Here is a 27,984-nt window from a genome sequence, read left to right on the forward strand (position 1 = left end):
ATCAGCCATGAATGAATGGCAGAGCAGACTCGATGGGCCAAAATGGCCTAATTCTGCTCCTCTGCCTTATGGGAAGAGAGAGGCAGAAAAACAGACAAGACAGACAGTGACTGAGAGATGAAGTCTGATTAGAGAGAGAACAAGGAAATAAGGGTTCACGGCCCTATCTCCACTCTCTATTTTTCAAGGTGTGCAGTGAAATCCCAATGAAAGGTATGGAAAACTGCCCCATTCAGCAATCAATCTGAACTTTCCAAAACTTTTACATATAAAGCAAGACCTTATCAATAAGTCTATTTTAAATTAAAAGACTGTAATCATTCATTTGTAGTCACAAGTAGGTACATGCTACCATACAAAAAGCTGAAGGCGGACGTGTGAAAAAGTCTTGTAGATTATTAAATAAGCACCTAAGGCAAGTACGTGTTTGGTAAATAGTTTGCTTGCCACATGATGATTATTAGTGATGGCACGAATGCTTTTAAAAATAAACCCACACGTTTTATCCATCAAAGAAGTGGATCATGAATTCACTCGCACCATTTTGAAGTGGTTCGATGCCGAAAGCTGTCACTTCTCAGCAGTTCAAACTTGAATCAAGTACTAATCTGTCATCGGTGATACTGGCTGTTTTTAAACAGAAAGTGAAGCAAACATGTACTGTGGTTTTCTTTCAACATAATGGATTCTTAATACCGGTACTTCAGATTACTGGATACTGAAACACCAAAACCCAGTCCATCAAGGCTATCAATGGAGAGAGTTCCAGAGCAAATGGTTGAAGGCATGGTTGTCAAGTATGCAGTAACCAGAAAGGTTCAAACAATACAGAATTTTGAAGGATCTCAGATCAGAGGGATGGAGTTAAGAAAAGGTGAAGCATGAAGGAATTTGAAAATGAGAATGAGAATTTTGACAAAGTGGTAATATTGGACCAGGAATGAGTTAGGGTCAGCATGCAATCTTTACACCCAATTGAAAAATGTTACAATTAGAATTTAACTACCTACATGATGATAAATATGTAGGAAGGAACTGCAGATGCTCATTTCCACCGAAGATAGACACAAATTGTTGGAGTAAATCAGCATGACAGGTCGCATCTCTGGAGAGAAGGAATGGGTGACCTTTCAGGTCGATATCCTTCTTCTTTGAAATATTTCCATTTTTTATTCTTCCTGTCTACGTGGATAATCTCACATTTTTCATGTAACAAATGTTATCCCACTCACTTAACTTGTCTATATCGTTCTGCAGACTCTTTCCATATGCTTAACAATCTGCTTATCTACCAGCTTCATCAGTAAATTTGCTTGTAATGCATTCACTTCCTCCATTCAAGTCAGTAATAAGTATAAAATTGAGGCCTCTTTGGAAGAAGGGTCTCGTCCCGAAATGTCACGCATTCCTCCTCTCCAGAGATGCTGCCTGTCCCACTGAGTTACTCCTGCATTTTGTGTCTATCTTTGATGCTAAATATAATGAAAGTCATTTTTTAAATTGACATAATGTCAAAGTTCCATGTCATAATAACATAGAGACAAAGAAGCATAAGATCCCTCAAGTTCACTTCATCATCCAATATGATTATGCTTGGTCTGATCATACCCCTTGTCCCCGTTCTTCACAACTTTTCACTCCCCCTATAACCCAATAATATGTCCATTTCATTCGCAAATATATTTAGCGGGTCATGCAAAATCTGTAGGGGGAAACGAAGCGAAGACAACCCTTTATTTAAGGGAACCTTCTCAGAGCTGCCTTATAAAGTTGCTCCTCAACTTACGATGGGGTTATGTTCCGATAAACCCATCATAAACCAAAAATATTGTGTGAAAACGCATTTAAATATACCTGATCATGTGACCGGAAGTGAGCTGCGGCTCGCTGCTGTTGTCCAGCTTTTGCACCATAGAAAGTCGAAATATCGTAAGTGGTAGCACCATAAGTTGAGGAGCATCTGTATATATGTATATAGGTACATGACTCCTTAAAATTGAAGACAAAACTGTATGCAGGACTCTGGGTATGGTTTGACCTATGCCGTGCAAAGCTGAAGAGGGTATCTCCTCTTTATGTCTTATCCTCTTTACTGTAAAGGCCAACAGCATACTTGTCTTCCTAGTTATTTGCTGTACGTGCTTCCGAATATACCCTACTCTAAGGTACAACAAAAAGCGAATCGCACTGCACCACTGGATTCTGTAAATCTCTCTCTAGTTAAACAATATTTTTGTTTTCTATTCTTCCTCTCTATGTGGATAACCTCACATTTTAGAGTATATTTTTCATGTGCCATATTTTGTCCCTCTCACAACTTATAATGCATTCACTGCCTCCGTTCAAGTCACTAATAAGTATAAAACTGAGGCCTCAGCATTAATCTGCATGGCATCTCATAACTAATATTTTGCCATTCTCAAAAATGACACTGTATTTTAGTTGAACAATATTCCATACAGAGTATTTCTGGAACTGACTTTTCCTTTAAGCTTGGTGATATGTGCTTTGTAGGTCAGAGATTGATCAAGAATCACACCGAGATAGACTGGACTGTCACAGTGCTCCAATCTAACTCCATTCCATATGATCTTCAACCTTCCATTTGCACACTTGTTCTTCAAGTGGAAGGTATGGACTTGTGTTTTAGATGGATTGGATCTCAGGTGATTCTCTTTGTAGTATGAGGATAGGTTGACTAAAGCCTCACACAGAGTAGCTTCTGCCTCGAGGAAGCCAGCACTTTGGGTTGTAATACACAGGTCATCTGCATAAATGAAACTCCTGGTGTTAGGATGGATAGGCTGGTCGTTAACATAGATATTGAACAAGGTAGGTGCCAGGACACTTCCATGCGGGAGGCCGTTTTTCTGCCTGCGCCAGCACCTTTTCTTTCCTGACAGCTCGACAAAGAAGCATCTGTTTTCAACCAGAGTCTTCACCAGGCTGGTTAGATGCAAGTTGTGTGTCAAATTAAGTACTTTGTGTAACAGTCGGCGATGGTTTACTGTATCATAAACGGCTGAAAGGTCTACAAAAACAGCACCTGTGATAACACCTTCCTGAAAGCCATCCTCTATATGTTGGGTGAGATTGAGAAGCTGTCCTGTGCAGGACTTCCCAGGCCGGAACCCTGCCTGCTCCTTTATTAGGGATGGCTCTATCACCTGGCTGAGGCGAGTCAAGATGAGTCGCTCAAACAGCTTGTAGGTGTGGCAAAGAAGTGATATTGGCCTGTAGCTCTTTGTTGCTGAAGGATCTTTGCCTGGCTTCAGCAATGCTATGACACGAGCGCGATGCCAGATCTTTGGGATGTGACATCTCTCCATGCAGGTGTTAAACATGGCCAGCAACCACTGTTTTGCAGTTGGTCCAAGGTGCTTGATCTGTTCAGTCATGATGTTATCCAGACCTGCAGCTTTACCTATTTTGGCTGTGCAGATAGCAGCATCTAGTTCTTTCATTGTGAAAGCTGACACAGTTGTGGGTTATCAGAGTTACCTTCATAGCACTGCTGGGGTTTCTGCTTTGTCATTGGTGAGTCAGTTTTGCCATTGAATAGGAGTTGGTGTGCTACTTAATTAGCAGTAGGCTGGTCAGTATGGAGTGACTTTGCCTTCTTTGGGTCCTTGTTAATCCGATTGAAAGTGGCCCAAGCCTTCATGCTGTGTGTGTCATATCCACGGATTCAATCAGATCCTGCCACGACTTGCGCCGATCAGATGCGATAGCTGCAGTAAGTGCTTCCCTGGTGGCTATAGTATCATATCCTATACTTGATATTAAATTAGATGATCCTTTCCCAGTGACAAAAAGCAGACTTCCTTTGTTATTTTGGAACACTGCATGTTTTATTCCTTGATTTAATTGATGTAATATGTGCCTGCAGGGAAAATAAGTTTACGGAGGACACCATCCCCTTTGCACTACATTTAGGTTTGGATCACTTTGACAATAAGAACACCTATGTCAGGATGCTATTCATTGACGACAGCTCAGGCCTCAACACCATGATACCAAATGGGATCATCACTAAACTCCTGCACCTTGGCCCTGAGGCCTCCATCTGCCACTGGCTTTTGGACTTCCATACGGTCACATGGGTGCCATAACAGTGGAGATACTGCTTTACAGCACCAGAGACCCGGGTTCGGTCCCGACTACGGGCGCTGCCTGCAAGGAGTTTATACATTCTCGCTGTGACCTTCGTGGGTTTTCTCCGAGATCTTCGGATTCCTCCCACACTCCAAAGACGTACAGGTTTGTAGGTTAATTGTCTTGGTATAAATGTAAAATTGTCCCTAATGTGTTAATAGGGGAACAAACCGAAGATCTCGGAGAAAACCCACGCGGTCACAGGAAGAATATACAAACGGCGTACAGACAGTACCTGTAGTCGGGATCGAACCCGAGACTCCGGCGCTGTGAGTGCTGCGCCACCTTGTCGCCCTAGAAAGAATACCTCCTCCTAGTATGGTAACTGCTCCGGTCTGCTTTTGGCCGCCTGAACCTGCAGAGAGTGGTGAACACAGCCCAGTCCATCACGGGCTCATTACTTGCCTCCATCCAGTCCATCTGGAAGACTGGAAGTATCATCAAGGATGCCTGCCACTCTGCCCATTCCCTGCAGACTGCACAACAGCCTTTGCATCATTCAGCTGTGGCTTCACGTGAACAAGCTATTTAATTGCACCCTGTTGCACATAACAATAAACTACTCTGAATATGAAAATGAATGTACTTTGAGTAATAAAGCAGAAAATCTCTGCATGATGACTCTGGACCCAGGAGTGAGTCTCAAAGGAGCATATTGATAGATTCCACACCTGATCTGTTTTGTGAGAACTGATTTTTTGATGTGTGCACACTGGAGAAACTACACAGGCTGAGAGCAGAGTAAAATCATTAGCAGCTCACAGGATCTTTATGTTAGTCCAAGGGGAAAAGAATCCTTGTAAATTACAAGGTGCTAATAGCCCCAAGTCAGTTAGCAGCAGGTTGTAACCATGCCAACATGTGTAGGTGACAGTGCACTGCTGAAACAATGGGAAGTATTAAAATTGCTAACACTGGATATATGTAACGATAAATAACATATATCCATTGGTCTTGAATGTTGCCCTGACATATGTGCTGCATTCTCACTGTAGTTCCTATTCCTTTTTGCATCTAACTCAAGACTCACTGAAATATCTGACTCTAATTGAGGACTTGACACTGCAAGTGTTTTTATGCAGTATGGGTGGATGTAAACAACTACATTATGCTCTGTAAGAACCCTGGACAATTTGGGCAGTTACATGGATGGGAAAGGTTAAGAGCAATATGGGCCAAATATGTAGGCAGGAGCTGCAGATGCTGGTTTACACCGAAAATAGACACAAAGTGCTGATGCAACTCAGCGGGACAGGCAGCAACTCTGGAGAGAAGACATGGGTGAAACGCTGCCCATGCTGCCTGTCCCGTTGAGTTACTCCAGCACTTTATTTCTATCTTGGGCCAAATATGGGCAGGTAGGACTAGTGCAGATGTGGCTTCTTGGTTGGTGTGGGCAAGTTGGGCCAAATGGCCTATTTCCATGCTGTATGACTGTAACTCTAATTGTTATTCTTTAATCAACATCACCAAAAAAAAATTATCTGCTCATTATCAGCATGCTGTTTGTTTTGAATTTGTGTCCAGATTGCCTGCCACATTTGACACATTATGAAGAGATTATACCTACTGTAAAATAGATTGTCATGAGGATGTGAAAATTGTCACTTGAACATGAGATTTTCATATTTTATTTTTGCGGAGGATGATTAGAAGCAATGTGGAATTACCTGCAGCTTTCTGCTTAATCCCTGGGCTTGATTCAAATGGCCCTTCACTGAACCAATTCAGAAGAGTAAGAGTCATCCCAAGGGAACAGTAAGATTATGTCAACGTCAAAGATTTCAGAATATATAGTCAAAAAACTATTATGAAAAGTTAGTCAAGAACATACAAAATGTGGTTTATTAGATATTTCATCATCATCACCTGATATCTCTGCCCAGTGATGTTTTAAATGTGGATCGGGGGGAAAGGAAATGCTTGGAAATAACTATTATAATTTGAATGATAATATGTCCCTAATATTTTTATTACTTTAATTTCCTACCAATTAAACTATTATTTAATTCTGTTCCAAAAATGAACAAAGATCCTTTACTGCCTGTTGAGTGCAAATTAATAAACGTACATTCTTTTGCTGATGCAAATTAAAACTCAGTGACATTAAGTCTGAATTTCATATCCAAGCAAGGGTTTAAAAGGTGTTAGTGTCGAACGTGCATCAAAAGCTAAGCCATTATCCCAACATCATTACCCCACTTGTGTTATTGAGTAAGTTAAGTCTGATTTACTGCCAGTATCTCACTTCCACTCTAATCCCATCATCACCCGAGTTCAAAAGATGTATGACAATTTAGAGTCTCGGCCAAAATGCAGGGTAGGAATTTAATGGACCAAACCGTGTTGGAGAATTAGTAGAGAGTTAATGATGCATGGTGTTATTAATGCCCAAATTGGCCCATAAGATCAGGGGACTAAGAGGTTTCTTGTCAGTTTCGGCTCTTCACAATTTACTCGATGGCTTTCCCTACTGACCATCGGAATCACGCAAATGGTATCTTGCCCTTTGCCCCCTTGCTATTTTTAACAACAAGCAGGAGGTGCGCATTAATTACCCATTAAACTCATTGCAGAAAGCTAGGACTGATGATTCAGTATACAAGTACCCTTTTAACATTGTGCTATTTGTTAATGGAATTCCAATCAACCTTTCTGGCATGGAAATGGAATAAATTAACGGTTTAATCCCATTTCTCCACATAGCAAATTAATTGTAAATTCCTGAAAAACTTCCCGCTTGTATCTTTCAATTTTAGTGGTTTTTTCTATCCAAATCTTTCTTTTTTTCTATATCTCTTTCTCTACCTGAAACGAGTCCAATACACACTGCCATCATTGTTATTTCTATCATAGTCTCTAAATCCCATTAGGTAAGGCGGAACGTTGCGGCTCACACTGTTTATAGAGGGGCTAGATATGCCACAGCTTTTCCTAGGCAGCTACAACCTTGCAATTTTAACAAGTGCAAATGAACACTTCACAAGGGTGTAAGCTGTTGGATATCTAGCTCTGACAAAAACCTGAACAATCTATTGAAACAATAGGTCAAGATGTCGCACTTAGTTTTGAAGTGCTGGATATTAATTAATACCTAGTCTTGAATTACTTTTGCTGCTGCATTCAAAATTTCACTGAATATTAATATCCTTGCCAAATATCCAAAATCATTCAGCAAAAAAAATAAAATCTTCTTAAAACTGTAGATATTGGAACAGCAAAACAAACCTATTAAAAAATTGTGAATGCTGGAAAACTGAAATAAAAACAAAACAAAAGACTGTTCTTACTCAGGAGATCGGTCAGAACCAAGCAGAGTAAAACAAAGTTAAACATATCAGGGCATTGATACTTCATCAGTAAAATTAGAAATCAATCATGCTTTAATTTGAAGAAAGAAAAAAAGGGAATGCCAGGGCTAAGGTATAAGCAAAAAAAACACAATGGTGATGGTGCTGGGTGTGATGGAGTGATAGAGTTGTGTTAATTATGCAACCATTGCTCAGCCAGCACCATTATTCAGTGTCTCTTGGTCTCCATCCCATCACAAACATATCCGCTGTTGTTTCCACCTCCCCTCCTTCTGTACAACTTAAAACATAGAAAGAACATAGAACAGTACAACACAGGAACAAGCACTTCAGCCCACAATGTCTGTGCTGAATATGATGCCAAGATAAATTAATCTCATCTTCATGAGTCCATAAATTATAGAAGCAGAATTAGGCCAAGTTGATCCATCAAATCTACTCCACTTTTCAATCATGGCTGATCTATCTTTCCCACTCAACCCTATTCTCCTGCCTTCTCCTCATAACCCCCGACACCTTTACCAATCAAGAATCTATCAATCTTCACCTTAAAAATATCCATTGACTTGGCCTCCACATCAATCTGTGGCTTCCTCAGATTCGCTGTCCTATGACAATAGAAATTCCTCCTCACCTCCTTTCTAAAGGTACGTCCTTTTATGCTGAGGCTATGGCCTCTGGTCCTAGACTCTCCACATCCACTTTATTCAGGCCTTTCCTTAATCGGTAAGTTTCAACTTACAGCAACTTCCAACTTTGCAGCATCTGCCTGCATATGATCCGTATTCCCACCATTCCTTGCACATCCATGTGCCTATTTAAAAGACTTAAATGCCACTGTTGTATTTGGCTCTACTACCACCCTCAGCAGCTCATTCCAGACACTTACTAGCCTCAATATAAAATATTGCCCTGTACCTTTCCTTTAAACTTTGGCCTCATCTTCAAGCTATGCCCTCCAGTTTTTAAACACATGCTCCCTGGGAATAAGGTTCTGACTTTTTAACCTATTTTTGCCATGAGTGTCTTATACCATTAGTTATTTTCGATTGTTAGAAACATAAAAACATAGAAAATAGGTGCAGAAGGAGGCCATTCGGCCCTTCGAGCCAGCACCGCCATTCATTGTGATCATGGCTGATCCATGCCTGCCTTCTCCCCATATTCCTTGATTCCACTAGCCCCTAGAGCTCTATCTAACTCTCTTCTAAATGCATCCAGTAAATTAGCCTCCAATGCTTTCTGTGGCAGAGAATTCCACAAATTCACAACTCTCTGGGTGAAAAAGTTTCTTCTCACCTCAGTTTTAAATGGCCTCCCCTTTATTCTTAGACCCCTGGTTCTGGACTCCCCCAACATTGGGAACATTTTTCCTGCATCCAGCTTGTCTAGTCCTTTTATAATTTTATACGTCTCGATAAGATCCCCTCTCATCCTTCTAAACTCCAGTGAATACAAGCCTAGTCTTTCCAATCTTTCCTCATATGATAGTCCCTCCATCCCAGGGATTAACCTCGTGAACCTACGCTGCACTGCCTCAATAGCAAGGACAGCCTTCCTCAAATTAGGAGACCAAAACTGCACACAATACTCCAGATGTGGTCTCACCCGGGCCCTATACAACTGCAGAAGGACTTCTTTGCTGCTGTACTGAAACCCTCTCGTTATGAAGGCCAACACGGCCAAGCTTTCTTCACTGCCTGCTGTACCTGCACGCTTACATTCAGTGACTGGTGTACAAGGATACCAAGGTCTCGTTGCACTTCCCCTTTACCTAATATGACACCATCGAGATAATAATCTGCCTCCTTATTTTTGCCGCCAAAGTGGATAACCTCACATTTATCTACATTATATTGCATGGAGTCATAGAGTGATACAGCACAGAAACAGGCCCTTCATAGAGTCATAGAGTGATACAGCGCGGAAACAGGCCCTTCGGCCCAATGTTCCCACGTCGGCCAACATGCCCCATCTCCACACGTCCCACCTGCCCACATCCCTCCACACCTGTCCTATCAATGCACTTCAAATCCTTTTCTAATACAAATAATTTGCCTTCTTAATCATTTGTAGCATCTATATGTTGGTTTTCAAGGTATGCAAGCATATGTTTTTCCCTTTAAACATCAACACTATATAAACATATCTTTTTAAAAAATGCTCTCTTTTGTGCATCAAAGTCGATAACTTCACATTTTTCAACATCATAATCCATCTCCCACGTTCTCAGCCAATATCTCAGACTATCCATATTCACTTGGTCTCTTTTCAATCCCATCTAATTTAGTATCAGTAGCAAAGTAGGAATTATGACAAATGATCTGGTGAATGAATAATTGGGGCCCATGCACTGATCTTTGCAGTTTCCTCCACATTACAGCCTGCCAAGGATGTGTTTATTTCTACACGTTGCTTTCTCAATCCATATCAACATGTCTTGTCTAGCCCCAGGTGCTGTAACCTTGTTGATCAACTTCCTATGTGGATCTTTATTAAAAGCTTAGTGATAATTCAACTAAGCCATGTTCACTGATTCCATTTTATTTTGTCACATCCTTAAAGGAATCCAGCACATTCGTCAAAGATGATTTTCCTTTCATTGATCCATGTTGACGTAGGGTGAAGGACAAAATATTCATGTCACAGCACCAAAGGCTACATTGGTTTTACAAAGGATGCATGCTATTGTATAGCTGACCAATAAGAACCGTGTTGCAGAAATAGCCCAATGCAATCAACTTTTCCTTTCACTTCACACAAAATGACTGACCATCACAGCCCTCTACAGGATCATCTTTCTGATGCTAATGGATTCACTTTCACTAAGTGAGATGGAGGTGAGGAACAGTGCTCCTTGATTTAAGGACTGAGCATAGGATGTGAGCAGAAAGTTTACTGTGTGTGTGAATATGCACATCACTTCCATTTGCCAGATGCAAGATTGCAAAGTGAAGATTCTCACTCACCTGTCTGCTCTTCAATGTTGCAGGAAGCAATACTCTGGATTTTTCAGCAAGTTTCTGTGCAAGCAAAAAAAAACATTTGTTGAAATTTAGGGCACTTAGAACGAGTCAAGTAAACCTATGAATGTATATCCGGTGTCAAGAACAAAAATGCTTCTTAAATAACTGAGATGAAGTTTTATAATATTACTATGAAAAACCCTAAACCTGTGCAACAGTGGTTCAATGGATATTTATTGTCACATGTCAATTTTAAAGATATTAAGGTCAAGTTTATCAGAGGATGGTAGTTATATGAAATAAATAAATGAGGAAGTGGTAAAGATGCAATTACAATGGTTAAAATGCATTTTGTCGGGTACTTGGATAGAAAAAGAGTACCGATGCAGGCCTAATGCAGGCAAATGGGATTAGCAGAGATAGACATCAAGGTCGGCATGGATGAGTTGGTCCAAAGGGCCCATTTCTGCACTGCACTACTCTATGACTCCATGACGTGTCAACAGACAAGGAATGAAGTGAACACAATTATCAAAATTATCAAACAGATGAATGATGGCAATATCAAAATGTTGTAGGTTGAATTAAGATTTCAATCAGTAAACAATGCGGAAACTGCTTTAAGAATGTGGGCAAAAGGAGGTTTAGTTTATTATTTTCACATACTGAGATACAGTGAAAAGCCATCCAGTCAAATCATAGTCTGAGTACAAACATACATGTTTAACAGAGTGAAATGACTGCAGTGGATAATAATAGTTCTCTTTTGCGGTAGTGTGCAAAACTATGGGTTAGAGATTTGTCTGAGAAAGTAGCATGAAACAATAGTATCAACTCACTACCCATTATACACAGCTCCTGATATTCAATTCAGTTACAGGCAGTGGAGAGAAAAAAATTCAAGTCCCCCATGTAAGGGGCAACGGGTCTATTCTACATTACCTGCTTGATATACAATACCTTCCCACTGGTGTACCTTTATGACTAAGAATAACGATGTACATATCTCATGTGCAGAGGCTGAATTTAAAGCTAACAGATCGCTTAATTCCACAGAGTAATAAGTGAATCAGAGAAAGGCAGCAAATTAATGTGGGCAAGCAGAAAAGTAACATGAAGGAAAAGCAATCCAAGGTCTTCTGTTAAATTACAGGCATACTTTAGAAAAGGGTTGTATGCATGTACATTTTAAATGCAAATACATTCACTGGGATGTTCCATAATATTTGTTATATTGCCATTACAATTTGTTTTGAAAAATGTAAAAATGTTAAATACATCAAAGGAAAACAGTTGACACAGGGAATTATTAAATCTTGAGAGATCACAGGAGTTAAAAATAACAAATGGCTGAAGAACAGAGGAACTGTTTCTTTGTGCCAGCATTTACAAATGGATCTGACAACTGTTGACCCTCTGCACAATTAGAATTTAGAATTTAAAGGACTGCGTGTAGAAAGGATTTGATGAAATGTAATTGTTTCCCTGAAAGAATACCACTGTAAATAGCATCACGGCAAGAAACTCTGACAGACATCAGAATATGGTAGAAAGAGATAAGAGTGTTTTACAAATCCAACAGATATTTCAAACAAATAACTGAATACCAAGGTTTTACTGGGGCAAAATGATCTGGAGGTAATATAATAAACAGCCTTATCATCATTGCACTGTAAACTTGAGAATAATAGGGGGTAAAGTGCAAGAAATTATCCTTAAAAGTATTGGTGGTTCACAATATGACAAAAAAAGATGACAAAAAAAGTAATGAAACATGTATTAATAGGTGATAGGTTGTGTCAGACTAACCTAAAATGGATCCTTTTAGAATACAACAGGTGGGATTATATCCCTGAGAATTAAATCAAATGAATAAAGCTCACCTTTGGGAAAACATTTGATGCAGTAACAGGCAGGAAATTAGTTTCCAAATTATAAAACCAAACTTGTGCAAGGGAAAGTGGGCTTCTTAAATGATAGAAACATTTTGAGCTAGAATTTGCAAATAATTATTATTAAAGGACTGTTAAATGGAAAGACTTGTTGGGGGGTTGTATCTGAGACAATTTATATGCAGCAAACACGTTAGATAATAGACAATAGACAATAGGTGCAGGAGGAGGCCATTCGGCCCTTCGAGCCAGCACCGCCATTCAATGTGATCATGGCTGATCATTCTCAATCAGTACCCGTTCCTGCCTTCTCCCCAGACCCCCTGACTCCGCTATCCTTAAGAGCTCTATCCAGCTCTCTCTTGAATGCATTCAGAGAATTGGCCTCCACTGCCTTCTGAGGCAGAGAATTCCACAGATTCACAATTCTCTGACTGAAAAAGTTTTTCCTCATCTCAGTTCTAAATGGCCTACCCCGTATTCTTAAACTGTGGCCCCTTGTTCTGGACTCCCCCAACATTGAGAACATGTTTCCTGCCTCTAACGTGTGCAACCCCTTAATAATCTTATACGTTTCGATAAGATCCCCTCTCATCCTTCTAAATTCCAGTGTATACAAGCTTTAGTCGCTTTAGTCTTTCAACATATGATAGTCCCGCCATTCCGGGAATTAACCTAGTAAACCTACGCTGCATGCCCTATTAGGTGCCATAATATAACAGTAGAGAAACAACATGGAAAATATTTAATACCCTGAAGGAAGTTTCACAAAAAGAATAGATAGGAGGATGGATTCAAGTACAGTAAAGAAATTGTAAACAAACATTTAAGTGAAAACCTCTTCAACATGTCGTGATAGATATGTGGAAAAGCCTTTTAAAAAACAGAAGTGCAGGTTATATATTATACATATGTTATATATTTCACAAGAACAATGGATATCCTTTCTAGTTCCTGTTGAAAGGATGAGATAAAGCCAAACAGTATGTTTGTGACCTTTCAGACTGACGTAATAGATGAAAATGTTCTTTACTAAGCGTGCATGACCTTTTCTTTATAAGGATATTTGGGACATATTGGTAGGTAATGGTTAGTATTAGTTACAGGATACACAATGAGATACTGTAATTTGCCGAAATTTCCTCCTCTTATTCATATGATGTATCACAGGTAAGCATGGCTCAAGGTGATTGCCTAAGGAAGTTCTGGAATAATTTTACAAGTTTTTCCAACATTTAGTCGATGTTTCATTTTCTGTTTCCTTGCTTCACTTCAGGGTAAGTATTGTGACTGATTTGGGAGGTTAGTATGACAACCTACATCCATTGACAGTTGATGTCTGTTTGCTGTAGCTGAGTAAGGGATTATCATTGCACAAGTAGTAGAAAGAAACAAAGACCGACACTGGGTAATGTACAAAAGAGTACAAAGTGCTGAGGCAATTCCACAGGTTAGGCAGCAGTTCTGGAAGTGTAGGGAGGAAGGTGGCTGATGTTTCGGATCATTACTTTTTTGTATATCTTTCTTTTATTTGTTCTATATCTCTCTATGTCACCGTATATCATCTCTCCTTTCCCTTTCCCGACTCTCAGTCTGAAGAAGGGTCTCAACCCGAAACGTCACCTATTCCTTTTCTCCAGAGATGCTGTCTGACCCGCTGAGTTACTCCAGCTTTTTGTGTCTATCTGCAGCATCTCTGGAGAGCATGGATAGTTGACGTTTAGGGTGAAGAAGGTCGGTGAAGGTCGGCAGCCCAGCCTGAAAGCGGCTGGGGAGGTGTTGCATGCCTGGGCTAGTGTCAGCAGTCCGCTGGGTCGTAGCTACAACTGAAAAACGTTAGGATGAGACAAGCTAGATGCAGGAAAAATGTTCTCAATGTTGGGGGAGTCCAGAACCAGGGGACATAGTCTAAGAATAAAGGGGGGCCATTTACAACTGTGGTGAGAAGAAACTTTTTCACCCAGAGAGTTGTGAATTTGTGGAATTCTCTGCCACAGAAGGCAGTGGAGGCCAATTCACTGGATAAATTTAAAAGAGAGTTAGAGAGAGCTCTAGGGGCTAGTGGAATCAAGGGATATGGGGAGAAGGCAGGCACGGGTTACTGATTGTGGATGATCAGCCATGATCACAATGAATGGCGGAGCTGGCTCGAAGGGCCAAATCGCCTCCTCCTGCACCTATGTTTCTATGTTATAAAGAGGTCCGTGAAAAGAGGGTTTACTGTACTTATGTAATCTGTGCCCCAATTCTAACAACCCTGAAATTGATCACCCCATCTCAAACAAACAAGACTTTGGCTGCCACTATTTTAGATGCTGAAATTCTCTTCCTAAAGCTGCCCATAACTCTTTTCCGTTTTAAGACACTCCTTAAAACTTCTCTTGGGCCGAATTTTGGTTATGCGGCACTGCGTCAAATTCTGTTTTATAATGAAAACGACATAAAGTGCTGGAGTACAGTGCCCTCCATAATGTTTGGGACAAAGACCCATCATTTATTTATTTGCCTCTGTACTCCACAATTTGAGATTTGTAATAGAAAAAAAATCACATGTAGTTAAAGTGCACATTGTCAGATTTTATTAAAGGCCATTTTTATACATTTTAATTTCACCATGTAGAAATTACAGCTGTGTTTATACGGTCAAGCAGATAATTGATCTTCCTCTACTCTAACTCATCATTATCCGTAATTCATTGCACAATGTTGGTCTTGTTGGCAAATTTACAGATAGAATTGGAACAGTGTCCGGCCACACAGTCATGGGCATAGAGTGAGTAGAGCAGGGGACTGAGCACACAGCCTTGTGATGCCCCTGTGCTAATGGTTATTGAGAAAGAAGTGTTGTTAACAATTCGTATGAATTGTGCTCTGTTGATGAGGAGGGGATAGATCAGCCATGATTGAATGTCGGAGTAGAAATGATGAGTCAAATGGCCTTATTCTGCTCCTATCACTTATGACCTTAAGACCCAAGTCGAGAATCTGGTTGCAAAGGGATACGCAGAGAACCAGTTCCCTGAGCTTGGTAATGTTTAGAGCAGATGACGGTGTTGAACACTGAGCTGTAGTCTGTGAACAAGTGGTCCAGTGCAGAGGTGAGAGCCAGTGACCTCAGGAATGTCAATGTCAGGAAGACAAAAGAGTTAGTTATTGACTTCAGACAATGATATGGTACACGCCAATGATGCCAAAATGGAGATGGTCAAGAACTTCAAATTTCCAAGCGTAAATATCCCAATTTGTCCAGGACCAAACCCATTGAAGCTCTCGCCGAGAAAGCACACTGACGTTTTTAGACACAAAATTCTGGAGTAACTCAGTGGGGCAGGTAGCATCCCTAGAGAAAAGGAATGGGTGATTTGGAACGAGACCCTTCCTCAGACTGAAGGTCTTGACCTGAAACATCCCCCATTCCTTCTCTCTAGAGATGCTGCCTGTCCCGCTGAGTTATTACAGCATTTTGTTGTCTATCTTTGGTGTAAACAAGCATCTTCAGTTCCTTCCTACACCAATGTTTTTACTTGCTCAGTAGGCTTAACAAAGTTTGACATGTTTCCACCGACTCTTACCAACTTTTATTGATGCACCGTAGAACGCATCCTTTCTGGATGTATCACAACTTGATTTGGCAAGAGTCCTATTACAGCAAGAAATTGCAGATACTTGTGGCTGTACCCTATGTAGCTCATCACACAAACCAGCCATCTCACCATCAATTCCATCGACAACCACAATGCCTCGGGAAAGCAGCCAACATAACGAAGAACCATAACCTTCAAGGCATTCCTACTTCTCCCCTCTCCTGTTGGTAAAGCTTGAAAGCACATAGCCCAATATTCAGTAACAGCATCTTCCCTGCTGTTATCAGACTACTCAATGGTCCTCTCCTAACCTAGGATGCACCCCAGATCTCCCACTTACCTCATTGCAGCCCTTGCACAATTTCTATCTGCACTTTCTCTGTAACTATAATGCTGTAACATTGTAATACTATATTCTGTACCCTGGCACTTTTCTCTTTGCATGGTTGTACTTGTGTATGGCTTGATTGTACTCATGTATTGTATAATTTGACTGGAGAGTACACGTGACAATAATATACCAATACCAACTTTCCCATCTGCGTCTTTCCCTTAATACGGGAAGGTTTTATGTAGCAAGACTGGCTCCATCCAGTTAATACTTGACTCACTTCCTCCTCTTCATATAGTTTCATATATTCATGGCCATGTAGACAGTAGACATGTGCCTCAAAGATAGGAGGTAGACACAAAATGGTGGAGTAACTCAGCAGGTCAGGCAGCATCTCTGGAGAGAAAAAATGGGTGACGTTTTGGGTCGAGACCTTTCTTCAGACGTTTGTCAGGGGAGGGGGTGGGACAAAGATAGGTCGTCGGAGACAGTAAGACTAGTGGGAGAACTGGAAAGGGGGAGGGGATGGAGAGAGAAAGCAAAGGCTATCTGAAGTTAGAGAAGTCAATGTTCAGACCACTGGGGTGTAAACTACCCAAGCGAAATATGAGGTGCAGTTCCTCCAATTTACACTGGATCTCACACTGACAATGGAGGAGGCCCAGTACAGAAAGGTCAGATTGGGAATGGGAGGGGGAGTTGAAGGGCTGAGCCACCGGAAGATCAGGTAGGAGATAGGTTCTGAGCTCACAATGGGAAAGACCCCATGGGGATCCAAAAGGAAAACAGGGAAAGTTCCTGGTGTCATGATTATTTATTCTTCAAGTACACGCATCAAGGCAAATTTTCTCAACGTTTACTCTACTGTTGAATCATTATTTTTTTTCTTCTTTCCATTCTCTCTTTGTTGCAATGTGAACAGGAAAAATAAAGCATACATACCAAGGGATGAAAATCCTTCATGTTTGATTAGTTGAGGTAAAATTGTTGATGATGTGCAGAACTATTTGAATGCAGAGCTTAGTACATTAGGGCAAGAGATCAATTTTTACAGACTGGATGTGACTCTTTTGATAGTTTGTAAAATACCTGAGGCCAACCTTAAGTAATATGAAAATTTAAAAAAATCATTGCACCATGTTCTATACTCAGATTACTCCACACTTTACAGTTCAAATCAGTCTCAAATGTAAAGCAAACACCTGAGGCAAAAAAACTGTGCCATCCTATTTCGGTCATGCTTCCAAAAGCAAGTTTCTAATATAACTTGTGCTCTGCAGCATAGTAGAAAGGGTGCAGCATAGTGGAAAGGGGATGGAAGTATCAATAAACACTGCGATGCCTCTGATTGAAATCGGAACTGGTATGGTCTGCATATTTTGACAAATTGTGATCGGACGTGATGAGGCACCTAATTACTAGATACAATATTTATCAACCTTTATTGTTCTAAGTAAACAGGAGTTACTGCATTTGAAAAAAAGGTCAACTAAGACTCTATTGAATCTGTCCTAATGTGTGAATTACTAATGAATCCATGCATTGCCGTTAAGAAATAAATTAAGGACAATGAAAGATTCAACACATGAACCAATTACAGGAAAGTGCAATATATTTAATTAAAACACATTAGTCAGCACTGCAGACAATAGATGGATAATACAGGTAATATGCAATTACATAGAGAAGAAATTAATACTTTGTCTCATGCCAAGGCATTGATATTAGACTGGAGGGGCTAAACTGTGCCAGGAAATGTTAGGCATGGACATTGTGGGCCAAAGGGTCTGTTCTACACGGTACTGTTCTGTGTTCCAAATTGAATGGTTAATGCAAAACAGAGCCAAAGTTTGAACTCTGTTACTTTATGTGTTAAAACGAAGAATACAAGTTCCCTGCATTGGAATTGCTTACAAGCAATCACATACTCTCTTCGCAGGACCACACTTTGAAGTATGCCGGGTTCTATTCATCAGCACTTAGACAAAACGAGAGATCAGAGACTTTAATACTAAATGAAGCTGTTTTGTCAAAAAGAAAGCATGCAAACACAAAAAACAGAATCTTGAATAGGCCGATCACTGAGGTCATGTCTGATCTTGTACCTCAGTGCCACTTCCCTCCCCAAAGCCCATTTCCTTTGATTCCATTAAAATCTAAAAACAAATCTTATTGATCTTTGCCTTGAATAAACTCAGTAATTGAGCCTACACAACTGTCTTGGGTGAATTTTGAAAAGGCCCCGGTGTGTGTATGTATATATTTTCATGTGCCTGGATTGTTCGAAATGTTGCACTTTATATGAGGTAGAATAATGATGCTCACAAGTTGAAGCTCACATAAAATTGACAAGAGTCCAAGAAACGTGCTGCTTTAATGCACGCCTTGAAGCTCAGGAGAACATTTTTACCATATTAACAGCAACATACAAACGTGCAAGTCTCCCCAACATGTCATTGTTCATTATAATATCTATGAGACTTAGTAGCTCCAAAACATCTCACCCCAACAACCTATTCTTTAATTCCTTCCTTTGTCATGTGTTTATTTAACTTTGCTTTACATGTGTCTCTGCTATTTCCCTGACACATTGGGATTGGTTTATTATTACTATAGTTTATTACTGAGTTAGCATGTTCCACATCCCAATGACTCTTCAAGTAAAGTGGTCATTCATGGAAATGCTCAGATTCATTAGTGGCAATCATACATTTATGATCCAATCTCTCCTGGAAGTGACAGCATCTTCTCTGCATCTCCCTCTCAAGCTCTTTTGCAACCTTAAAGAAGTCGTAACTTGGAACTAACCAAACTCATGAAGATGACTTTAGGATGTCGTAGATAAAATAGAACATATGAGAAGGTGCGGAACCTGAAACAAGGACAGATTCACAAAGACATTTTCATACTCTTACTGAATTCATGAAATGCATAGATGACTATTTAATCACCTTCCTGTCTTCCTGACAGTTAATGTTAACTTCTTAGCAATTTTTTGACTTTTATTTTTCAAACAGGAATTTTTGTCAGTGATTGGTTGCTAAAGAGGGAGACAACGGCACAGAAATAACCATTTCCTTTTGTCTGGGAGTAGAATTAAATTGCAGGGATTGGAAGATTCATGAGGTCTTTCAGCTGCATGCATAGTGCTGCTCATTGCCACTGGGCTACTGCTTTGAATGATGGAGACTGTTTGCTGAAACTAATCATAACCAACTGCATCAAAATGATTGCAGGTTCATTGTAGTGAAACTCTTGCAGAGCACAAAGGACACAAATCAGCAAAACCACAGGAAAAGTGGTACAAATGACAAGTCTATAATGTTAATAAGCAATCAAAAGACATTATAGGCATTTAATTCTTTACCTTCTGCAAAGCTCCATAGCGCTGAATAGAGTCCGACAGCTGATTTTTGAGCCTGTCCAATTGCAACCATTCCCGCTGCAAAAGAAATACCTGTTAAAATTTCCTTCCGTCTAATTACATCAAACCATATACCAAGATATAGAAACAAGGAACTGCAGATGATGGTTCACAAAAATAGATACAAATTGCTGGAGTAACACAGCTGGTCAGGCAACATCCCTAGAGAACATGGATAGGTGATGTTTCAGGTCGGGACCCATCTTCAGACTGATTGTGGGGGGGGAGGGGGTGAAGAAAGTTGGAAGAGGGGAAGAGCAGGGCAAAGTGTGGCAGGCAATATCTATATCAAGCAAAACAAGTTTATAACTGGTTGTGCTCATTCATCAGTGTGTAAGAGGTATAAAGAGAAATTGCAATTGGTAAAAATCTGAAATTAATTAAAATAAAGCAGGCAACATTGGGGGTTAATATCTATAAGTGGTAATATGATGATGTTCGGGTACTGCCCTATTCTCAGAGTGAAAGATACTACATAAGCTATTAGATGATGATAGATTAATAGTAAATATAGCATCAGAATTGTTTAACCTTGGCCAAAATCATGTTGTTAATGGGGACATCCATTTGCATTAGGTGAATGGCATGGGTGTCATTGGAAAGTAATTTTCCAGCCCTGAAAGAGATCACGGAGCAGCACAGTGATGCAGCTCATTGAACCTCTGCATTAGCCTGCCAGGGTTCAGAGTTCATTCCTGACTCCGGGTCCTGTCCGTGTGGAGTTTGCATGTTCTCTCAGTGGTGCCTAGGTCCCCTTGGTGCTCTGGTTTCCTCCCACATCCTATAGATTCATTGGTTAGTGTAAATTATCATGCATGTGTGGATGACAGGTAGAATCAGGAGGGAGTTGATAGGAATCTGGGGGGAATAAATCGGGAATAGTGCAAGATTAATATAAATGGGTGATTGAATGTCTGCCATAGGGCATGTTTCCATTCTGTTTTTCTCTGTGACACTATAATCATTGGGAATTTAAAGCTCTGTTACTAAAATGACATGTTTATCATTCAGTATTATTAACTGAAGGTTTTAACTCTCACATTTGCATCATATGAAAATGTCTGTCTCTAAAAAAGTTACAAATATTGCAAGATCAGAGAATTATTACATGATTACAAAACAGGAGGACATGATATGCTTCATGTAGTCAATGCTGGTTCCCAATAGACAAATGCCATCAGTTCAATTTCTCTGTCTTTTTTCCTATTACCCTTTCAATTATACTCTTTCATATCTATTCAATTTTCCTTCAGAAGGCACTGGCACAAATAATTCCTCCCCACATACCTTTTGCCAAAAATATTAAAATACTCTGTCCCCTGGTCCTTGAACCATCCACTAATGGGAACAAAGATAGACGCAAAGTGTTGGTGTAACTCAGCAGATCAGGCAGCATCTTTGGTGAAAAAGGATGGGTGACGTTTCGGGTTGGGACCCTTCTTGGGGCCGTCCCGACCCGAAACATCACCCATCCTTTTTCTCCAGAGATGCTGCCTGACCCGCTGAGTTGCTCCAGCACTCTGTCTATCTTTGGTATATACCAGCATCTGCAGTTCTTTGTTTCTGCTAATGGGAACAGCTCAGCTCGACTTATTCTGTGATGAATCATTGGTCTCATAAACTGCTCAGTCAATGGCTTATATAGCAAATATTGAAAAGTTGAGAATAGACATCTTTTGCTCAGAATGAGGCCAGGTAACAAGAACAATGTGAGCTGTATATCCAAAAAATATAATTATATCGATTTTTAGGACTCTCTCCAAGATCATTGTTCATCCTAATTCTCATCTCAGTGGTTCCACTTGGCACTGAAAACAAGATGGCATCTAGATTTAGTTCACCATCACTTCTGCAAAGGATATACCTTTCATACATAAGGGGCTTACTTGACAGGAATGCTTGACCATGACAACTATCAGCATCGAGGCAGATTTAGACATCCAGAAAAAATGTCTGTCCTTATTTTGCATGGTGTTGCAAACACAAAGCAAATGTGAATTTCAATCAACAGAGAATTGAGAATTGAATATATTTTGTCGCACCAGCAAGTTCAGAAGAACAGTCGAGAACAAGATAGTGTAAAGTCTCATCAGGAAAACTCCAATAGCTTAATACATATGGCACCAAGCCAATGGTAGATAGTTTTGTTGATTGGAGGAGTGGAGAAGGTCGGACAGCAGGCTATGTATCAATTGTGGAGTATTCTACGTTCTGCCCCAGATGAAATACACATTGCACAAGAGAGACATGACAGAAGGGTTCATCATTGACTTGGCAGATGAGATGCTGTAGAACTGAAAGATCCTGACCTGAAAAGGACAAGATGGTGCCAGCCATAGCGCTGAGAGATCAATTGGTAACTCATTGTTTGGATCAAGATAGTATCTATTATTATGCTCTAATCTAAGTAGGCTGATTAATGGCAAAGCATGTCCAGCAAACAGGCAAATCATCATTGACCAAGCAATGACAGTGGAATGTTATCGATGTGGACAAGTCCTTATGTTATCAGGGGAAGGGTGGGGGAGGGAAAGGGCTGGAAGGTGATAAGTATCCTGACAAATTTCAGAAAAAACAGTCTACCAGTCTATTACATTGTTCATGCTCTACATTTCCTGAACCTTTGTGATATTGATAATGATGTGGCCTGCTAATGCATCATCACATTGACAAGAGTTTCCAGCAGTCTCAGGCCAATGCAATGATCAGATTTCATTTTTCTCAAGTTGCATTCCATTATTTTGAAATCCATTTTGCAGATTGTGTTCAGCGACCAATTATAATCAAGGGGAGGGTCCACCTTACATTGGTTAAATGTCAAATATTCCACTTATCTTGTTAGCCTTGTCAATTGAAGGCCACAATTCTGTGCTCCTTTCCATGATTGGGATACTACCAGTTCACTCAAAAGCACAACAGATGTGGAAGCTTAGGCAAAATTGTCACGATTAAAGTATTTTAAAAAATACTGCTCAAGAACTCTGGCAAATCTGCCTAAAAAAAGAAGTGGGATTTACATATTAAATGGGGTTTCATTATTGATGGATTAATAAAACTTGCGTTTAAAATCGATTAATAATTCAGGGTGCAAATGTGCAATGACTGCATTAGTTAAAAATGGATAACAGCCAAGGCAAGAAGTAATTATATTTTGTATGCAAATCTTGCTGGTTTTAATTTTCCTGGCAATTACATTTTGATTTCTGGTTTCATTTGTATAATATCTGAAGTTATTGTTACATTTCAGCTGGCTCTTACCCTGGATGATCCGCGTACTATTTCCGAGAGCTGCTTGATATACTTTGTCGAGGAGCTGATGGTTTTATTCGTCTCCTGCTGAGTTGTGTGCCTTTGGCAAAACAGAAAGGAGGAGGTAACAATAAATAAAATAAAGACTATGTTTGAAATCAAACAGCTGAAATAACTGTGGAAAGAACAACGATTAGGATGTAATCATCAAGGAGATTACAGTGGAAATACTCTTATATTGTTGGAAAATTTCAATGCATTCTCATTAATTTATGATGTAAAGATGATATTTAAGCCATTTGAATTTTGTTTTAGCTGCAATAATTCAAGTCAAACTGTTTGAATGATTCTGGTTTTGTGCAAAAACACTCGTTTTACCATACCAGGAAACAGAGCAGAATTAATCAACATCATAAATATGTGTTTAAACAATAAAATGCTTTTGAAAAAAAACAAATAAAACTTTGAACTGTCTGCCTTCCCGGTTACTCACTCATCTGAACGTTGTCTTTGTTCCTTTTTGAACAGGGATGCATGACTGCCTAAGTCACCAGGGAAATACCAAATTGTATGGAACCTAATTCCTTTGCAAAAAAAACTGCTCAGTGACTTGACGAGCAAAAACAACCATTGGTTTCTTTTCTCCGCCATTGAATATTTCGTCCCACACTCTCTCTCTTTATGAATAAATATTGTGGAAAAATTGATGTTTTTTTTGTTTCTCAGGATACGGTTGGTCCATTTTGAATGTAATTTGTGCAACAAGAAATATTATCACATCCCAATTAACAAAAGACCTCCTTACTGGTTTAATATGAATGAATTATAACAACAACTCACTGCTTGAGATTCCCCCACAAATGAGATATATTTTCCATGATCCGATGTATCTTTCTGGCATTGACTAAAGTAGAACCATACAGTACTGCCTATGTATGGCTCAATAGTCTTTTTCATCCATATTTTGGATGAGACACTCCATATATATGTCTCCACCTATATCCTTCCTTTGTCCCGCCCCCCTGACATCAGTCTGAAGAATGGTCTCGACCCGAAACGTCACCCATTCCTTCTCTCCCGAGATGCTGCCCGACCTGCTGAGTTACTCCAGCATTTTGTGAATAAATCGATTTGTACCAGCATCTGCAGTTATTTTCTTATACTCCATATATATATATTTTTTTGCAACATTATCATCTTTTTCCTCAGTCTTTCTACTGCTGAAATTCAGATTCCGCGTTCTAACATTTCCAGACATGATAATCACGATAAAAACAAAAAACACTGGAAATATTCAGGTCACTCCGTATCTGCGGCAAGAGAAATAGACAACATATCAGATTGAAGACCCATCGGTACAATTGGGAAGAAGACAAAAGAAGCTTGGCGGGGAGAGAACATGCTCAGGCCCTACCTCGGCAAGAGAGCTTAGACATAAGAAGAAGAAGCAAGGAACTGTAGATGCTGGTATACAAAAGAAGAGAGAAAGTGCTGGAATAACTCAGTATGTCAGGCAGCATCTCTGGAGAACATGGAAAGGTCACGGTTTGGGTTAGGACCCTTCTTCAGTCATGCAGGAACAGGGAAATGCAGAGCAGGGTGCTATTCCCGGTAGTTCAAAACAAATGAAAAAAAGGGGCGAAAAAACAAATTGAGCCAATATCTCAAATGGATGACTGATACAGGTAGACAAGTCAAGATATCTAAAGTATGTTTGCCTTCTCTAACTACACCCATTCACTCTTTGACCAAATCACCTTCCTTACTTAAGAAAGACACAAAAAGCTGGAGTAACAGCGGGTCAGGCAGCATCTCTGATGAAAAGGAATGGGTGACGCTTCGGGTCAAGACCCTTTCAGATTCCAGCATTAGTAGCCTTTATTTACTTTAGTTTAGTTAAGAGATACAGCCCAGAAACAGGCTCTTCGGCCCACCGAGTGCGCACCGATCAGTGATACATGTACACCAGCACAGCAGTATCCCCGGTCTCACCACTCTACACATTAGAGACCATTTACAATTTTTATCGGCCAATTAACTTACAAACCTGTACATTTTGGGAGGAAACCGGAGCACCTGGAGTAAACCCACATGGTCACTAGAAGAACATACAAACTCTGTACAGACAGCACCCATAGTCAGGATTGAACCTGGGTCTATGGCGCTGTAAGGCAGCACCTCTACTGCTGTGCCACCGTGCCATGTTCCTTATAATCACCTTCCAGCAGTCCTCAATAATTCACTTTCCCCTTCCTTCACTTGTCTCCACCTGACCCTTTTTTTGTCTACATCCTTCTGTCGTCCACTGTCGCCTAACGTCCCCATCTCTCTCCCCCACCTGGCGTGATCTGCCTATCTTTTTTCACCCCTGCTTGGATCCAACAATCACCCAGTGCTCCCTGTCTCACCAATCAACCTCTCCTATCAGCTGTCTTCCTTCTCTACTCTTAGTCCCAATGGAGGAACTTGACCCGAAACATTGACAGTTTCTTTCTCTCCTCAAAAGCTACTCGATCTGCTGAGTTCCTCCAATAGATTCCTTGTTGCTCCTGCAACCTGTTAAATGCATTTCTTCCTCCACAGATGCTGACTAACCCTTTGAGGATTTTGCAGCTACTCTTCCTTTTGTAGTTCAGATTATCATACTTTAGTTTGCATTTTATTGCATCAACTATTTCAATGTTTTCTTGAATGTATTCTCTATCCTCTATAAACTGCAACCCACCCAAAAACATCCGCCTGTTTTTTTTTTTTTCACACCACTTCCGAATTGCTGCAGGTGCTGGATCAATTAGATTAATACATTTCAACTGAGTTAAGAGTATCAAATATTGATTGTATGCCACCACAGGTTTTCTCCCTAATCTGAAATAACAAGGTTGACGGATTAGCACAAAGTCTTGGAGTAACCCAGCTGGTCAGGCAATATCTCCGGAGAAAAAGATAGGTGATGTTTTTGGTATAAACCAGCATATGCCAGTACCTTCCTATTACAAGGTTGAATGACTGTTTGGCTGTTCTCAATAGTGTTGGAGCCCAAGACTTGTAATCTCGGTGGTATTATGTCCAAAAAATGTTATGGATCTTTGCCTCACCGCATAGTTGAACAGTGGCTTTCATGAGAAAGGGCAGGTTCAGTACATCTCCTGTTTGGCAGCTGATAATGCACCATTGTGCCATAAAATGCCTTTGAATAACAGGAGTTGAAAACGTAAAACAACATTTAAAACGCCTTGGGAGAGGTACATGGATTGGAAAGGTTTAGAGGGATATGGGCCAAGTGCAGGCAGGTGGGACCAGAGTAGATGGGGCATCTTGGTTGGCAAGGACAAGTTGGCTGAAGGGCCTGTTGCCGTGCTGTATGACTCTGAGTCAGGCAGTTCTTATTCAACTAACATTCAATCCCTTTCATAACCAGTTATTTGTGCAGTTACATTCTAAACAATGTAATCAGTGCTGCAATAGCCGCAGTAGGTGAAAGGTCATACGTACATTATACAAAGGAGTAAAAAAAATGTTGTTTCTAATCTCTCATGTTGCTTGAGGCTATCCAATTCCATGTCAGTGTCGTCCTGTTCTGCAGTTACAGTTTAACTTTAAATGACCCTCCTGCATCTACATTATCCATGCCCCTCAGCAACCTAAAGATCTAGATCATGTCCCTCTCAATCATACTTTCTCCAATGAGGAAAAATTCAATTCAAACAGCCTACCATCACAATTTAGCATTTGGCGCTCGGAAATAATCTTTCTCACTTCTTCCCTGAATCTTTGCCAATACCTCAATGTATTTCTGAAGACAAGACGTTTACAATTAAACACAGCACTTCAAATCTGGTCATACAAATTGAGTCTCATATTTAAAAGCTTACAACCAAGCACTCATTCCAAGACTTGATTAACTTGGCAGAATGGTGTATTACATCAACTGGATATTTTCATTGACTACCAAAAGGCAGTGTCGAAACGCTTATCTTTATCTATGTTGGCAATAGATTTCAACATTACTTTATATTCTTCATAATAAATTGAAAATCTCATTTCTTTGATTTCCATTCACCTATCAATCATGTTGAGCAGAATTTGTCACTACTCATCAGTGCTAAATCAGTTCAGGAATTTTGATGGTCTTTACACACTCCTTCCTACATTTAGAAAACATACAAAACAGAGAAAACATAGAAAATAGGTGCAGGAGTAGGCCATTCAGCCCTTTGAGTCAGCACCGCTATTCAATATGGTCATGGCTGATCATCTAAAGTCAGTACCCTGTTCCTGCTTTTTCCCCATATCCCTTGATTCTTTTAGCCCGTAAGAGCTAAATCTAACTCTCTCTTGAAAACATCCAGTAAATTGGCCTCCACTGCCTTCTGTGGCAGAGAATTCCACAAATTCACAACTCTGCGTGAATGTTGTGGAAAAATGTTTTCCTCATCTCAGTCCTAAATGGCCTCCCCCTTATTCTTAAACTGGGACCCCTGGTTCTGGACACCCCCAACATTGGGAAGATTTTTCCTGCATCTAGCCTGTCCAAACCTTTAAGAATTTTATATGTTTCTATAAGATCCCCTCTCATCCTAAATTCCAGTGAATACAAGCTATTGTATTCACTAGAATACAATGAATAGTGTCAACCCATTCTTTCATCATATGTCAGTCCTGCCATCCTGCAAATTAACCTGGTGAACCTACACTGCACTCCCTCAATAGCAATAATGTCCTCCCTCATATTAGGAGTCCAAAACCGCACACAATACGTACAACTGCAGTAGGACCTCCTTGCTCCTAAACTCAAATCCTCTTGCAATGAAGGCCAACATGCCATTAGCTTTCTTCACTGCCTGCTGTACCTGCATGCTTATTTTCAGTGACTGATGTACAACCACACCAAAATCTCGTTGCACCTCCCCTTTTCCTAATTTGACACCAATCTGAAGTCTGAAGAAGGGTCTCGACCCGAAACGTCACCCATTCCTTCTCTCCAGAGATGTTGCCTGTCCCGCTGAGTTATTCCAGCATTTTGTGTCTACCATTCAGATAATAATCTGCCTTCCTGTTCTTGACACTAAAGT

At 40.2% G+C, this 27,984-nt stretch overlaps 1 protein-coding gene across 4 annotated transcripts in view; it reads right to left on the reverse strand.

Annotated features, from left to right (window-relative positions):
• The window catches only part of tsnare1 (T-SNARE Domain Containing 1), a 574,772-nt gene that overhangs the window by 161,651 nt on the left and 385,137 nt on the right, over nucleotides 1-27,984 (reverse strand). For all 4 annotated transcript variants that reach the window (XM_078398598.1, XM_078398601.1, XM_078398600.1 and 1 more), the window contains exons 5-7: nucleotides 22,922-23,012; nucleotides 19,607-19,681; nucleotides 10,436-10,489 (exon numbers count right to left, since the gene is read on the reverse strand). In XM_078398598.1, coding sequence (XP_078254724.1) covers nucleotides 10,436-10,489; nucleotides 19,607-19,681; nucleotides 22,922-23,012 — 220 coding nt within the window. The remainder of the gene's footprint in view (nucleotides 1-10,435; nucleotides 10,490-19,606; nucleotides 19,682-22,921; nucleotides 23,013-27,984) is intronic.

Source organism: Rhinoraja longicauda, chromosome 4 (genome assembly GCF_053455715.1).
Source record: "Rhinoraja longicauda isolate Sanriku21f chromosome 4, sRhiLon1.1, whole genome shotgun sequence".
In the NCBI taxonomy this organism is placed as follows: Eukaryota; Metazoa; Chordata; class Chondrichthyes; order Rajiformes; family Arhynchobatidae; genus Rhinoraja; species Rhinoraja longicauda.